Source organism: Falco peregrinus, chromosome 11, assembly GCF_023634155.1.
Source record: "Falco peregrinus isolate bFalPer1 chromosome 11, bFalPer1.pri, whole genome shotgun sequence".
Lineage (NCBI taxonomy): Eukaryota > Metazoa > Chordata > Aves > Falconiformes > Falconidae > Falco > Falco peregrinus.
In genome coordinates, this window is record NC_073731.1 from 26,805,765 (window position 1) to 26,819,060 (window position 13,296).

The 13,296-nt window shown below is 43.4% G+C and overlaps 1 protein-coding gene across 1 annotated transcript in view; it reads right to left on the reverse strand.

The window, feature by feature from the left end:
* Window positions 1–1,043: 1,043 nt before the first annotated feature.
* CAPN8 (calpain 8) overlaps window positions 1,044–13,296 on the reverse strand; it is a 31,434-nt gene continuing 19,181 nt past the window's right edge. The window contains exons 11-21 of the mRNA XM_005241871.3: window positions 11,431–11,442; window positions 9,497–9,708; window positions 8,888–8,924; window positions 8,148–8,213; window positions 7,148–7,205; window positions 6,525–6,589; window positions 5,249–5,317; window positions 3,879–3,957; window positions 2,850–2,966; window positions 2,141–2,199; window positions 1,044–1,265 (exon numbers count right to left, since the gene is read on the reverse strand). Coding sequence (XP_005241928.2) covers window positions 1,242–1,265; window positions 2,141–2,199; window positions 2,850–2,966; window positions 3,879–3,957; window positions 5,249–5,317; window positions 6,525–6,589; window positions 7,148–7,205; window positions 8,148–8,213; window positions 8,888–8,924; window positions 9,497–9,708; window positions 11,431–11,442 — 798 coding nt within the window. The 3' untranslated portion in view covers window positions 1,044–1,241. The remainder of the gene's footprint in view (window positions 1,266–2,140; window positions 2,200–2,849; window positions 2,967–3,878; window positions 3,958–5,248; window positions 5,318–6,524; window positions 6,590–7,147; window positions 7,206–8,147; window positions 8,214–8,887; window positions 8,925–9,496; window positions 9,709–11,430; window positions 11,443–13,296) is intronic.

Sequence of the window (13,296 nt, forward strand, 5' to 3'; positions counted from 1 at the left end):
CATGGAGAAAAGCCCCTCTCAAACAGCACTAAGACAGAAGGGGACAGAGCCTGGGCCTCACATCTGCCTTGGGGACACAGATCTCTGCCTGCACTCCGTCTGCTCCCAGAGGGAAGTGTCAAAGACATGTCATCTCATCAGATCATTACTGCGAGTTACAGAAATATTTTCCAGTTGCTAAAAAAGGCTGCTAGATTATCTTGCCTGTATGGCTATGCTATTACTCTTTATACTGTGAAATTAAATGCAGGAAGATTTTTTTAAAGGACAAAGGTTTTTCAAGATCTTAGGGAAGCACAGCGCTGTCAGCCAGTGACTATTAGCTTCAGTTTCTTTAAATCACAATCCCCATTAGCACATCCCTCGCACGCTCAAGCTCCTAGACCCCCTACACCCATATTGTATGTTCCTCCCCTCACGCTTGCCTTCATGAGCTTCTGAGCTCCAGTCACTCACCTCCTAAAACTCCAAACCCCATCTTTGGGCACTGAAATATGCATATGGACAAGCATTCAGAGAACATCTCCATGGAAATAACTGCAACAACTTGCCTATGGCCTTCCATCCTCCCTCCTCTTCCTGGGAGACAGAACCAAGACTTGTGGAGGAGTGCCATGCATTTGTCATGTCATGATGAACTGATTCCCTGTTCATCCTTGGGGCTGTGTCCATGCCCGATTCCCCTGTGCTCTCAGCAGCTCAGCATCTGCCTCTGAGCTCCTCACCCCCAGGTTCTGCAGATGCATGGCACAGCCAAAGTGGACAATTGCCTGTGAAAGGAGGTAGCCAGAGCAGCAACACAAATTTTGCCCACGCTCTGAACATGGGTCTTGCTCTGTGAAACACGTGCTGGACGTTGCAGGCAATGGAGATCCCTTCCAGGATTTTGAACACTGTTGAACTTTGATGAACAGTCAGAAGTCAAACCAAAGCCACCTGGGCCCATCTGTGGTAAGTCAAAAATCGTGACATTTCAGCATGACACAGATAAATACTCTTTGGGCAGGAAAAGTAAAGGAAGTTGGAGCTGGGTTTGTTTCTTTTATTTGTTTATCTTTTTTTGTTCAAGAGTGCATTTATTTTATAACTGACAGGAGACCACTTCATTTTTAGTGGGCTTAAAATAACTTGCCAGTAATAAACCCAAGCTTCTCTCTCTGCTTTTCATAACAAGAAGCCAGACGAGTGGTTCCATGTTCAGAAGAGCCTCAGAGGTCTCTGTCAAATTCATTGACCGTGATTCAAACCACTGTGCAGCACAGCCACTGAGGGAGAAACAGAACAAGGAGTCAGGACATCTGGAAGGTCCACAGGATGCCACTAGAGCACTCTACCACAGCTCTGGGAGAACAAGCTGGGAAAGGCTGGAGCTGCATTTTAATGTTATAGATGTGGGATCTGTCTGCTCTGGAACTTCAGGGAAATTTATTGCCAGGAGCAGCCTCAGACATTGCAAGTGGGGTCTCCTCTGAGGGAAGACCAGTTCCCCAGGGAAAGCTGCATGACCTTTGAAAAATACTTGGGTCAGACTATTTACATTTCAGCTAGATTTAACTAACTGTGACTGAGGGTCACGGGGCTTCCTAGCCATCCTCCTCCCTTCGAGCCAGTCTGTAGCTGAGAGGACTAATTGGATGGACCTCTTGGGGCCCCCTCCAGCTGTTTCCTGAGATATATTTGTATTCTGCAAAGGGAAGACTCAAGCTGATTGCTTTTATTACAGCTTCAACAGGATAAATTTGCATTAAAAACAAAGTGAGCAAAGAAGACCTGGCATCTTAAAAGGTCTCTTCTAATTCTGGCAGGTTGATCAGTACATTCCCTGCCAGACAAGAACAGTTCCCTGCTGTGTGTTTTCTAATGAATTGACCACTGCCCTCTAAAAGTAGATAGTGAAACACTTCTCAAGCAGCCTTAGGGCTTTTAAATGTATCTTTACTTTTTTGCTCATATAAAGTCAATGTTCATTCTACTAATTCAGACAGGTCTTCTGAGCTGAAGAACCTTTTCACAGAAACAAACTTTCTCTTTGAATCACTATTGAGTTTACCACTTATAATAGTGATTTTGAATAAATGGGGTTTAGGGGAATCCATTACTGTAGCTTAACCTGGTGGTATTTCAATCTGACCAGTCTCACCTCAGCCAGAGAGAGCTGGATGACTCCACGCTTGTCTTTGTCCAGGAGATGGAACACTTCTGAAAAGTAGAAGAGGGGGGAAAAGATTGAATATAAAGCACAGAGTTTGGCAAGTAGAGAATCACTGCCTGACAAAATGTAGAGGTCTGGCTTTTTGCCATGATCTACTGGAAATCTAGACTGGTTCTGTAAGATAATATTACAGCTGTTCTTCTTCCCTCTTACAAGTAATTTCTAAGCCGCTTCATGGTGCGGAATAGTCAGATCTACAGCAGCAAACTGAGAGCTGGCAGCGGGACAGCAGCAAACTGAGAGTTGGCAGTGGGACAACTATAAAATCTGATGCAGTAGCATCTGGTATGATCTGGGGACAAACCAGTAAATCAGGTTTGAGTAAGGACTGTAAATGATAAATGGTACCATTTACAGGAGCTGGGACAACCTGGGGGCCAGAGCGCTGGCCATAAAGTGCAGATGACTGTAAAGCAGCAGAGCGCAGAAGGTTATGAAAACATGTCCCCCACCCTCCATGGTCATTCAGACAGAAAGGCTTTTGTTATTTCTCTGCTGTTTCCTCCAACAGACGGTTTTGCTGGCACCCTCATATTTCCATGCAATTTGCTACATTCACAGTTAAAAGACACCAAATGCTTAAGGAAACCCCCAGGTTTTCAGGAATTCCCCTTGGCTGATGCCCAGAGGCACTTACTGAACAGGGTCTCCAAGTGGATCATACAGGCCACAAAGCCGTCAAAATCAATGGTCAGCTTGCTGCAGGCATAGCGGATGACAATGCTGTGTTGCACCTGATCGTTGAGCGTGAAACCTGAAGGAATGGGAAGCACACAAATCACTGACACAGCAGGTTAATATGCTGTCTTTGATGTGACTTTTCCATGGACTGCTGCACCTGCAGGCAGACCTGGGTGAAGGACAGGACAATTCCTCCCAGAAGGTCTGCTGGATTCCATCACCCACCTCTGCTGTGGGTCTCTTCCAAAGCCCATTGTGCTGGGTGAAAAGAGGCATAAAGTTCTGCCACAGCATTTTGTCAGACTGCATATTTCACATTGTTTCACAGCATAACCAGTCCTATGTTCCCCAGATAAACCCCTAATTAGTGAGTCTTGGCGCTGCAGCTGAATAGCAGTGATTGCAGTAGAGCCAATTGCACGCGTAACACATTGGGCTCTATTCAGGCCCATATTAGTGCTATTTCTGTCTCTGGATCATTCACATAAGCTCCACTGAGCACAAGACAGATCAAAAAAACAGTGCTCCTCTAGATGCCCCTGAGCTGGCAAGCACTGCTTCAGAAGTTGAATAGCACACATCAGAGAGGATATCGTTGGGGCATGCCTTTATCAGGCTTGCACGTTCTCTAGTGTAGAGAAAGGTGGTGGGAGGAAAGGAAGGAAAAAGAGGGTTTGGACATAGCTCTGAAAAAGGACAATTAGATTAGGAAATAATGAGGCCAGAAATAGAGTAAGTAATAATCAGATGGATAAGCAATGGTCACAGCATGGACAAAAATATCAGTGGTTCATAATGCAGTACAGAGGATGGGTTTTGATGCATATAACAGCAAAAGGACGTGGCGGTGTGTGACTGTCAGGAGGGGAGAACGGCACTGGCAATGCTGTGATCTAGGAGACAGGAGGGAAGCAAAGCCATTAAAAGGCTCCACTGTTCTTCTGATGTTTGGTGATCCAATGGTGTCCCCAAGCAGTGTACTCACCTGCCTCTCTGAGGGCATTTCGCATCTCATGGGAGTCGATGGTACCGGAGTAGTCACTGTCCACTTTCTTATAGATTGCCTGCAGCAGAGGGGAGCGAGGGAATGCAGAGATGGCTTTTCAGTTGTGCCCACGCAGCAATGCAATGGTGTGAGCACAGGCAGGCTTTGGCTTTCGTAGCTGGGTAACAGCAGGAGCGAAGGCATGGTAACACAAGGCTCAGCGGGGGCTCGCAGCCAGAATGAAATAACCAGGGCTTCCCTGGGGTTTAACCTCGATTTGCTAGTCCACTCTGCAGCCCATGCCCTGCCATCCTCCCTGCTTGTGTAGCTAGATTAATGCCAGGACAATCATGCCTACCTCTGCTCTGTCCACAACATCACTCTGCTGTGTTGGCACAACCTTGGGCTTCTGATGGCTGGGAAAGGGGCTGCCCCTACCAGTCCAAGTTCCCACTTTTTGAAACGTTAATGAGCAAGGGAAATGTTTCAAGTAGCTACTGGCAAGAAAGGCAGACTGGGAAACATGTTCCCATGGGCTGGCAGGCTGCCTGCCTTCATGTTACATGGTGGCAGACAGGCCACTGAGGAAAATATCCTGTCATTTGGCACACAGTGCAACAGGCAAAGTCCATTTTGCTTAGTATTTCAGACATGGTGGCAGATGCTTCCTACTGCCAGCGGGTTTATTATCCAGAATTAGATGCCACCCAGAGCTCAGACTGGAACTGGCTCTCAGGGCTTGCTCTGCTGACACCTGCCCTAGGACAGAGCCGGTGCTTCATGAACCCAACACTTCTTCATGAACCTCCAGGACAGATTCTTGTGCTGGCCAGCATCAAGTATGGTAGAAGTAGGCTTGCCTGAAAGGGATGTTGACAAACAAAGCACGTCCAATTTAGACTGCTTGATTCTGGATGAACTCTCGGGATATTAAAGCCTCTGCCAGAAAATAATTCAGAACTGCCACAAGATTTAAAAAATACAAAGCTAGTTTTTTTGTAGGTCCTAAAAATATGTGTTTCTTGTCTTTGCTGGTGCTCAGCTGGCAATGTAACACATTGCAATAGCAGAGAAATGTTCATATGAGCTTTAATACAGCAGGCAGCAGAGAGAGCTATCTTTGCCAACAATGAAAGAAGGTTAATCTGACTTTCCATAAGGTATTGCAAATTATGGAGACTGATGGAGCCAGGGTGAAAGAGGATCTGCTTGTGCCCCTTTAAATCAGAGGTGTTTCTGAGCCCTGGAACAAACTCCAGCCATGAGAAGGAAGGCTTCCAAGTACATTTGCCTGTGGGGGCTTAACCCAGTTCTGGATCTGTACTTAAGAGCTGAGCGGGAAGGGGAGACAGTCAGGAATACTATGTTACCAAATACTTTTGAATCTTCATCCAAAGTGTCTTGAATTCTACAAGTCCCAAGGTGCCAGTCCCATTGGTCTGGGCCACGTTAAGGCATGGTTCAAAAATTAAGATTCCTCTACCTTTAGCAAAACTGGAAAGCAACCAGTTCTGATAAAAACAAATCACCCACCACAGTGTCATCTTAATGCCATATTAGTTCTCGTTTGTAATGCATCCCTATCTCAACAGACATGCCCACAGCTTTATATTTGCTTAGCTAAAGGCATGCCAAGAATTTCTAGGCTATCTGCACTCTCAGGGAATGATGTACGGGATTGCTAAATATATAAGCACGATTAGATCCGCTCGCATTCTTTACAGTTAACTGTAGCTTAGAGTCCTTAGGGAAAAAAAGGACTGGGCTTGCAGCAGACTGGTGTTAGAAACCAGGGGCAGGAACTGCAAGTGAACAGTCAATAGCAGGCTGCACAGTCTTTCTCCACGTCCTTCAGGGCCTTGAACTCCTTTTCTATGGAAAATTATGCAGAAACAGGGAGTTGGCCCCCATGATGCTGTACTGATTGTGTTACCTTGTTGGGTTTGGAAGACTGTGGAGTGTAGGGCAAAGGCATCACTTCTAACAGCGAGTGATCCACAAGATCCACAGCTAACCCCTGCTGACCTCAACGTGACCATATCACGTGTAATCCTGGCAGCATGTCCCTTGACCCTCCCAGTGCACTGCCTACTTTCCCAGCACATCAAAGGAGTACTGGGCAGATGTGCCGACCTCTCCTTTTCCCTTGGCTACACAAAGCTTATTAGCTCGCATGTGTCCTACAAGACATGCAGCAGGGAGGGAGGCACAGCAGGTGCTTGTTGCCTTCTCCCCTGAACAGGCTCTCCAGCATGCCTCTGCTGCTTTGAGCTCTGTGCTCTGTATGCAGTACCTGCCTTAGAGACAGGAGTTGAGGTTGTGCTTAAACCTGCCTCCTGCCAAGTGTGCTGTGTATGCATCTGAAACTGCACAGGTGCATCCAGGCAGAAGGTCCCTGCTTCTTCTCCTTACTATTTTTAGGTAAAAGTTTAAGCAATGAGAGATGCAGAGCAAGTGAGAGAAGCAGCCAAAATTTGAAAGGTTTGGGTTTCTGCCACCCTGAGCTGATAGATCTGCTTGGCTGAATTTTATACCTCCAGCCATGTGCCTGAACAATGGAAGTGTAAACTTAGCCCATCTTGTCAGGAAGTTTTACAAAGCAGATCCAGAAACTTTAAAGGTGATGAAATGATGTTCAAAGGATACATCTAAAAGGCTGATCATCTCCCTGCAAGTGTTAATGTTGAATCCATTGCTTTTAATATCCTTTCCTGTACAAAAAGGAAGAAAAATCCACATCAGAAACACTTTTAGGCAAATATTTTTCTGCAGACATCCTTGGAGATGTCAGCCACCTTAAAATCTTGTTAGTAAAGTAAGTGCTCTACCATTTCTTCCACTATTTCCCTTCAGCTGATAAACATGGCTTTTTTGGCCCAGAGGCAGGGCATGCTATTCATTTTGGGAGTGGGTAAGTGTCTATTTGTCCACAGAAATTTTGCAGCAGCATAATAATACCTTCCCATGGTGGTCCTTCCAAGAAGGTAGAGAGAATATAGTGTCGCTGCAGGACATCAGCTGGCAGCACCTGGGAACACCAGGTGATATTTTTTTTCCCCCATACTAGAGGTTCAACAAGCCAGGAGAATGTCAGCTGTGGGCAAGCATAAACTCAGTTTTTCATCACCCTTAGCTGATAGAGCCGGTGTTTGTTAGCACAGATCCCATCTGTGTGCTGATGGACCCAAGCGCAGATGTTCACTCTGACCAAAGAGCTTCAGCGCGTGCCTCTCAGCTCCATTCAATGGGAACTACACAACGTGACTTACTCTTTGACAAAACCCGGTTTAGGATAGTTTGAAGTTCAGTTGCAGTCACTTCACAGTCCTGGCCAGAAAACAAAGCATACTTTAGGTGTTAACACAAAAATTATTTGAAACAAGCTATATTAATTTGCTGTCAGATATCCAGAGACTGTTTTCTTTCTGTATGTAAGGCATGGAAACCTTTTTTTTTTTTTTTCTAACACTTTACATTTACCATCAGACATCACATGGAGGAGATCCTCAGAAACCACTAATATTTGTTAGCCTTTCAAATAGAAAATAAGTAATTTGTTAGGTGCCATGGTGACATGACACAGTAAATGTTAACTTTTTAACAGATCTGACTGAACTGGGTGACTGCCTTCTTTCTCAACTAAGGAGGTTCAGGAGAGCATTTGAGATTTTCCAGGCTTATGGAAACTACAACTGAACAATACTAAAATTGCCCTCTCAAAACTCAAAAAGGTCTTTCTAACTGACAAGATGTTTTCCCTCTTCAATGCCAGTGGCCACCTGTTCATTAAGAGAAAATCTGACATGACAGCCACAGGCTAGCACAGCAGGGCTTTGTAGATGCTGTTTGTCAAATGCAATAAATAGAGAGAAAGTTCAGCCAACAGTTTTCTGATTCCTGGGGCTTCTAAACAAAAAGGAAGGAATTGACCAACTAGACAATTGCCAGAATTATACGCTAACTCCACAGGTAATTTATTTCACCGTGGGATAATAATTTTCACAGGCCTGGCTTCCATCACCCTTATTTTCAAAGTTATTCCATGCTCTGCATTACCTAGGGAACAAATCATATTTTGCACCAATAAGAGGAACAATGTAGTAAAACTGTTCTATTGTAAAATAAATGGAACTGAAGCTGTGAGTTAATAAAAGGGGAGAACTGCTTGGTTTTTTGAAGACCAGACAGTAAAAGGAATCGGCAAGTCAAATATTTGCATAATCATAACAGAAAGGTCCCAGTCTTTTTCTTTGACTTTAATCCACTTACCTCTCCAGAGAGCTTTTGAAACAGAATCTTGAACTCATCATCTATATCTTTGTTATCAATGTGAGGCTAGAGGAAAGAAACGACCAACAGTGTGGTTTGCAAGGTGGTTCTAGAAAGCGAGCCGTGGACATCGTAAAGCAACTTTACAGGGGACTATTTACAGCAGCAGAAAATGAGCACTTGCTCTGCAGCAATGGCAGAATGGAGGCACTACTTAAATCACAACCAGACAAGGGCTGGCTTCATTCAGGAGTAAATACTTTCTAAGACTGATGAAAAAGTTTTCTTCTGCTACCAAGGTAGTTTTATAAAATAAGCGCAGTGAAAATGTTGCTGCACCTGGCCATAGCAATTCAGTGGTTCCTTGGAAGTCTGCTTTTGCAGTTTCTTTTGGGCTTCAGGAAACTGTTTGTTTCTGTGGAAAGGATCTTTCTGTGCCCTCCCTGCCTTCTCCTACCTGTGCTAGATTGAAGGACAATTTAATGTGTTCCAGCCCAGTGTACAACGGTGCAGTTTCTATGCCACATGGGCCCAGGTACATAAAAATGGACATGAAACTAAGACATGGAGATATGTAAAGAATTCCCACAACTGAAAATTATTTCTGCTGAGCACAAACACATACTATGATCCCAGCTCAGGGGAGAAATAAAAATCTTGCCGTTGTATTACACCCACGTTATGAAAGAAAAGCCTGCTAGGAAAAAATAACCAGCTATCTGCCCAGTTAAGACATTTACCTCATACAATTTTGCAGACACCACATCACCCATCATCCTAAGGAATAAAAGGAAAAAAAAAACCAAACCAATGAGAAATTATGAGTCTACTATTTGCCTTTAAATAATTAGCAAAACAAGCTGTTTTAATATAAGGTGTTAGTGAATGCACAGAGCAAGCCCCCAGGTTTCCTGCTTCCTGAGCTCCCGATCCCACCTGTCTGTCCCACCTCTTTGAAGATGTTTTCCTTGGGAAATCCAGCCTTGTTGTTCTTGTCTTGTATCCAGGCTCCTGTTTCTTCATTCAGTGGCTGCTACTGATACAACCCTTTTTAAAACCGTCTCCTCATTGTCATACTCCCAAATCCTGCACTTTTTAATTGTGGGAACTTCTACTTCGCAGACCTGAGGGACCTAGTTACCACTTCAGTGTTTGGTGGAGGCCATCTGAAGGCCTGTGACTCTGCCATGGATGTGTGTGGTAGACTACAGAATAAAACATGTCCTAGAAATGGGCCTGGTTTGCTGGTTAAGGGCAAAGGTAGAGCACAGGATGTGGGTGCAACACCTGACCTTTTCCTTCATGTGCCTCACCAGCAGAAGAAGAGGCTTTACAGAGAAGATACGCACTGCGTTTTAGCCTGTTTCTCAGAAAAAACTCGAAGGCAGAACTCTCCATTCTTGTAAGGCTCAAAAGTGGATGGCACAATGAGGTATGCTCCTCGGGGCAACTTCATGCGTCTGGAGACTTCACGCAGGTTGACATAAGGACCAGACTGGGCTGCTGGTTGGTTCCTTGCGAAGAAAGCACGGTTCATATGAATATCTATGTCATTTTCCAGCTGTGGGAAATGTGTTTTTGTTAGAAACCATTTGACAATTCACTGGTAAGCCAGCCACTCTATTTCAATTTCAGTGCTTTAAAGCCAACTCAAGTTTTTCTTAGCATAAAATAATACATCCGCAAGTGATGGCATAATAGATAACCACCAGGTTTCTGTCATGGGAAACAGTCAGGCAGATAATTAGAAGAGACAAAGATCTTTCTCTATAAAGATTATCTTTTCACATGCCTTTTAGCAATCTGTGATATAAAATGAAAAGATCACAATGTGTGTTCATATCTGGTCAAACTAGTACCTGTTGTACTTAAGTTGCCCACGCATTGAGCCCGCCCTCTTTGCTTTCACAGGCAGCTTGTGGACAAATTTAAAATTAAGAGTATTTTTGAGCAATTTATGGTATGGGATAAGTCTCCTAATTGCATAGCAATTGTAGTATCTGATTTCCTTAAACAGACAGAAAAGAATAGCAAACAGAACAAAGTAGTGGTCACAAGGGTGAGATTTAGGGGCCATATCAGATGATTTACTAACTTCTATTAGTAAGACTAAGGATATTCCTTTGGATTATGTGGAAAACAGTATTTAACTTTTCCTAAGTACCAATATACTCTAAGGCAAGTGAAACATGGCATAGCTCATAAAACAAAACACTGATGTAAGAAGAAACAGTAGCGTAAGAATAACATCTCTGCTATAAACCTCCTATTCATAACTTTTTGTCCACTGGGATGTCTTTCAAAAAATGTGATTCAATGATCCACAAAAAGTGCTGTGTGGTTGACACAGGGTGGGGAACATTGCATACGGATAAGGTTTCTGGCTGTCTAAGATCATAATAAAACATGTTACCAAACATTGCATAATCATTCAGTTTTTCTGTTGTAAACTGCAGAAAAATAAAGGTTTTTTCCTTTTTTGTACTGAAGATAAGATTGGATTTGTTATATATTCAACAGCCCCATTCTTCCTCCTCACCCAAACTTAAGCTAAGTGGGACTGCAAAGATTAAGGCAGCAGATCCGTATCTTTTTCTATGTATAAAGTTCATTTTCCCTTTGCATCTGCAAGGCTGTTAAAAGAACACAGTTAATTGCTACATGACCACACATTCATTTACTGAGAAAGAACCAAAGGATTGAAAAGCCTAGGAAAAATTGGCGGCACAGGCTGCTGGACCTCAGTAATGAGTATAGACTATTCCTACTGCCAGACACCCCTGGGGTTTCTTTCTTCAGGAATGAAAAGTCTCTTTACCTCAGTATTGACATCTGGGGGGATTACAGAAGGCTGAGTAGGGTTTGCTCATTACCAGGAGCCCTAGCTCAGAACTATAAAACAAATGGATCCACAGAGTCTGGCATTCCTTCTAAACAATATTAGCTATATTTTCTCGATTTTAGAGTGTAGAGACCCTGTTCTGCCTTCATCTGTACTAAACAGACAAATTCTGGCCTCTGTTATACAAACTAAGTGGAAGCCAAGTTTCAACAAGTATAAATGAAGTCAAGACTGGGACTCAGGTGTCTGTAATAAAGCTTTTTGCCCCAGTCCCTTGGAAACGGTTATTCAGAACCTGAGATATTGGTCCAGTGATCTAATAACAAAGCTCTCCAGAAGAGCTGTCATTAGTAGGGAAGAAGTCTTCCTGGTAGCTAAATTCTCCAGTGCAACAGAAGGTGCTCATATGGAAGCTGGAAGTCTTCAGCAGAGACTACATACCTCCTGAGGTATCTGAAAGAAAGAGAAAGAGTTGGTATTAAAGGGTTGCTACATACCCACATCTATCATTAGGGGAAAAGAAAAATCAGATAAAGCCTCCTTCAGACATATAATTTTTTTTTTTACAATCGTGTATTGTAGTATCAGTTATACATGAAGTTTTAGCTTGTGCTAGAGCTGTTCCAAAGGAGAAACAGGATATTCACCCAGAGGAATCTATACAACATTCAATTGCTTTTCTCCTGATACGGTGTTGTGAATGATACTATTGGCTGGAAGTATTTGGGTAAGCCTTTAAGTGCTCAGTCAGGACAGTCAACAAATTAGCCCCACCTGGCTAACCAAAACCAAACTGAGAATTTATTACAGCAGACCTAAAATCTACTGGTCTACCGTTACTGGAATATGCTGAATATATGAAGCTAATGTCACTAGCAGTCAGCCTGTGGATGATGAGATTGCTGTATGGCATTTATAACAGGTAACAAATTTCAAGATTTAGCCCTTCCTAAATTAACTAAACTGCTATGTCAGTCCGTACCACCAAATATAAGGTTGCTTTTCCAAAAGCAATTAGTAGTCTTAAGAGCACAGATTCCAATGACAGCCAAAAAGAGTGTCCTCCATAGTCCCAAAAGAGCTTTTGAAAATATCACCCATACAGCAATTCTGGGGGCGTGAAATGGCCCCTTGAGACCTCAGGTCTTGTTCCTTATAACCAGCACACAAGCTGGCCAGGAGCTTGGTGATGGACACATTTAACAGTTTTGGCAGTAGGCTGTTTGAGCTGCACGACTGCCAAAAGCTCTGCACGGCAGGTAGACTTGAGCATACATCTTTTCACCTTCTCCTCCACAGAGATCTATCTACTTTAGGTCACCGCCCATGCTGTCCTAACGGGACCTCCTCAGCCACGGCACCAGCTGCAGTGATGTAAATCTACAACAGTGCATGACCCAAATATCTGGGGTCATAACTGGATGTCTACCTGAGATTACTTAGCAGCCATGTCTTTCAAAAGAAAGTCTTCATCTTGTTAAGAGTCACCAAGTCTACCCTACTGTGGAAGAGATCAAAGAGTATGCAGATGGGATGAAATAGATGTAAAGCACAAAAGCGCTGCTAACTTCTCCAGGGTTGTACTCAGTGATATGAGCAAACATTCTTAATGTGCAAATTCAGGATGCCAATAGGCCAGGGTGCTTGGCACCACACAGATGGCAACTCAGAAATGTGCTTGGTGAGAACCGTTTGTGAATGCAGACACTTAGGCACTAGGGAAAACCTTTCCTAGTTTTGAACCATCCTGCACAACTTATATTAGCAAAAGTCAGCCATTCCCATCTGCTCCCACCTGTGCTGGATAATGATCTTCATACAGTGGAATCTATACAACATTTAATTGTTTTTCTCCAGATATGATATTGGGAATGATAATACTGGTTGGAAAATTTTATATTTGCTTCTCTCCCCTTACATCACAGGAATTAGAGGTGACACTGTAGATTTTTCCCCTACATTATATTTTTAGAGACAGAAGCAATGCTGGCAGAATCAGAAAAAAGAAACCCAAAATTACTGAACCAGAACAATAGCATGGTAGACAATGACTCAAAACAATTTTCAAATGCAAGGGAAAAATAATTTAAAAAAGAAAGCGACTACTGAGCACTAATGATAGGCTGTAATCAGAAACACGTATCTGGAATTGCCAGGCACCCTGAGCCTGCCCCCATTCAGATTTTGTAAGAGAAGGGTCTCAATGAGACTGTTGCTAAATTATTGCCTCTAGTTTTACACCACTGTCCTGTTAAAGTGGGACAAAACCTGAGCCTAAATTTATCTGAATCTTTCCATATTATGTGG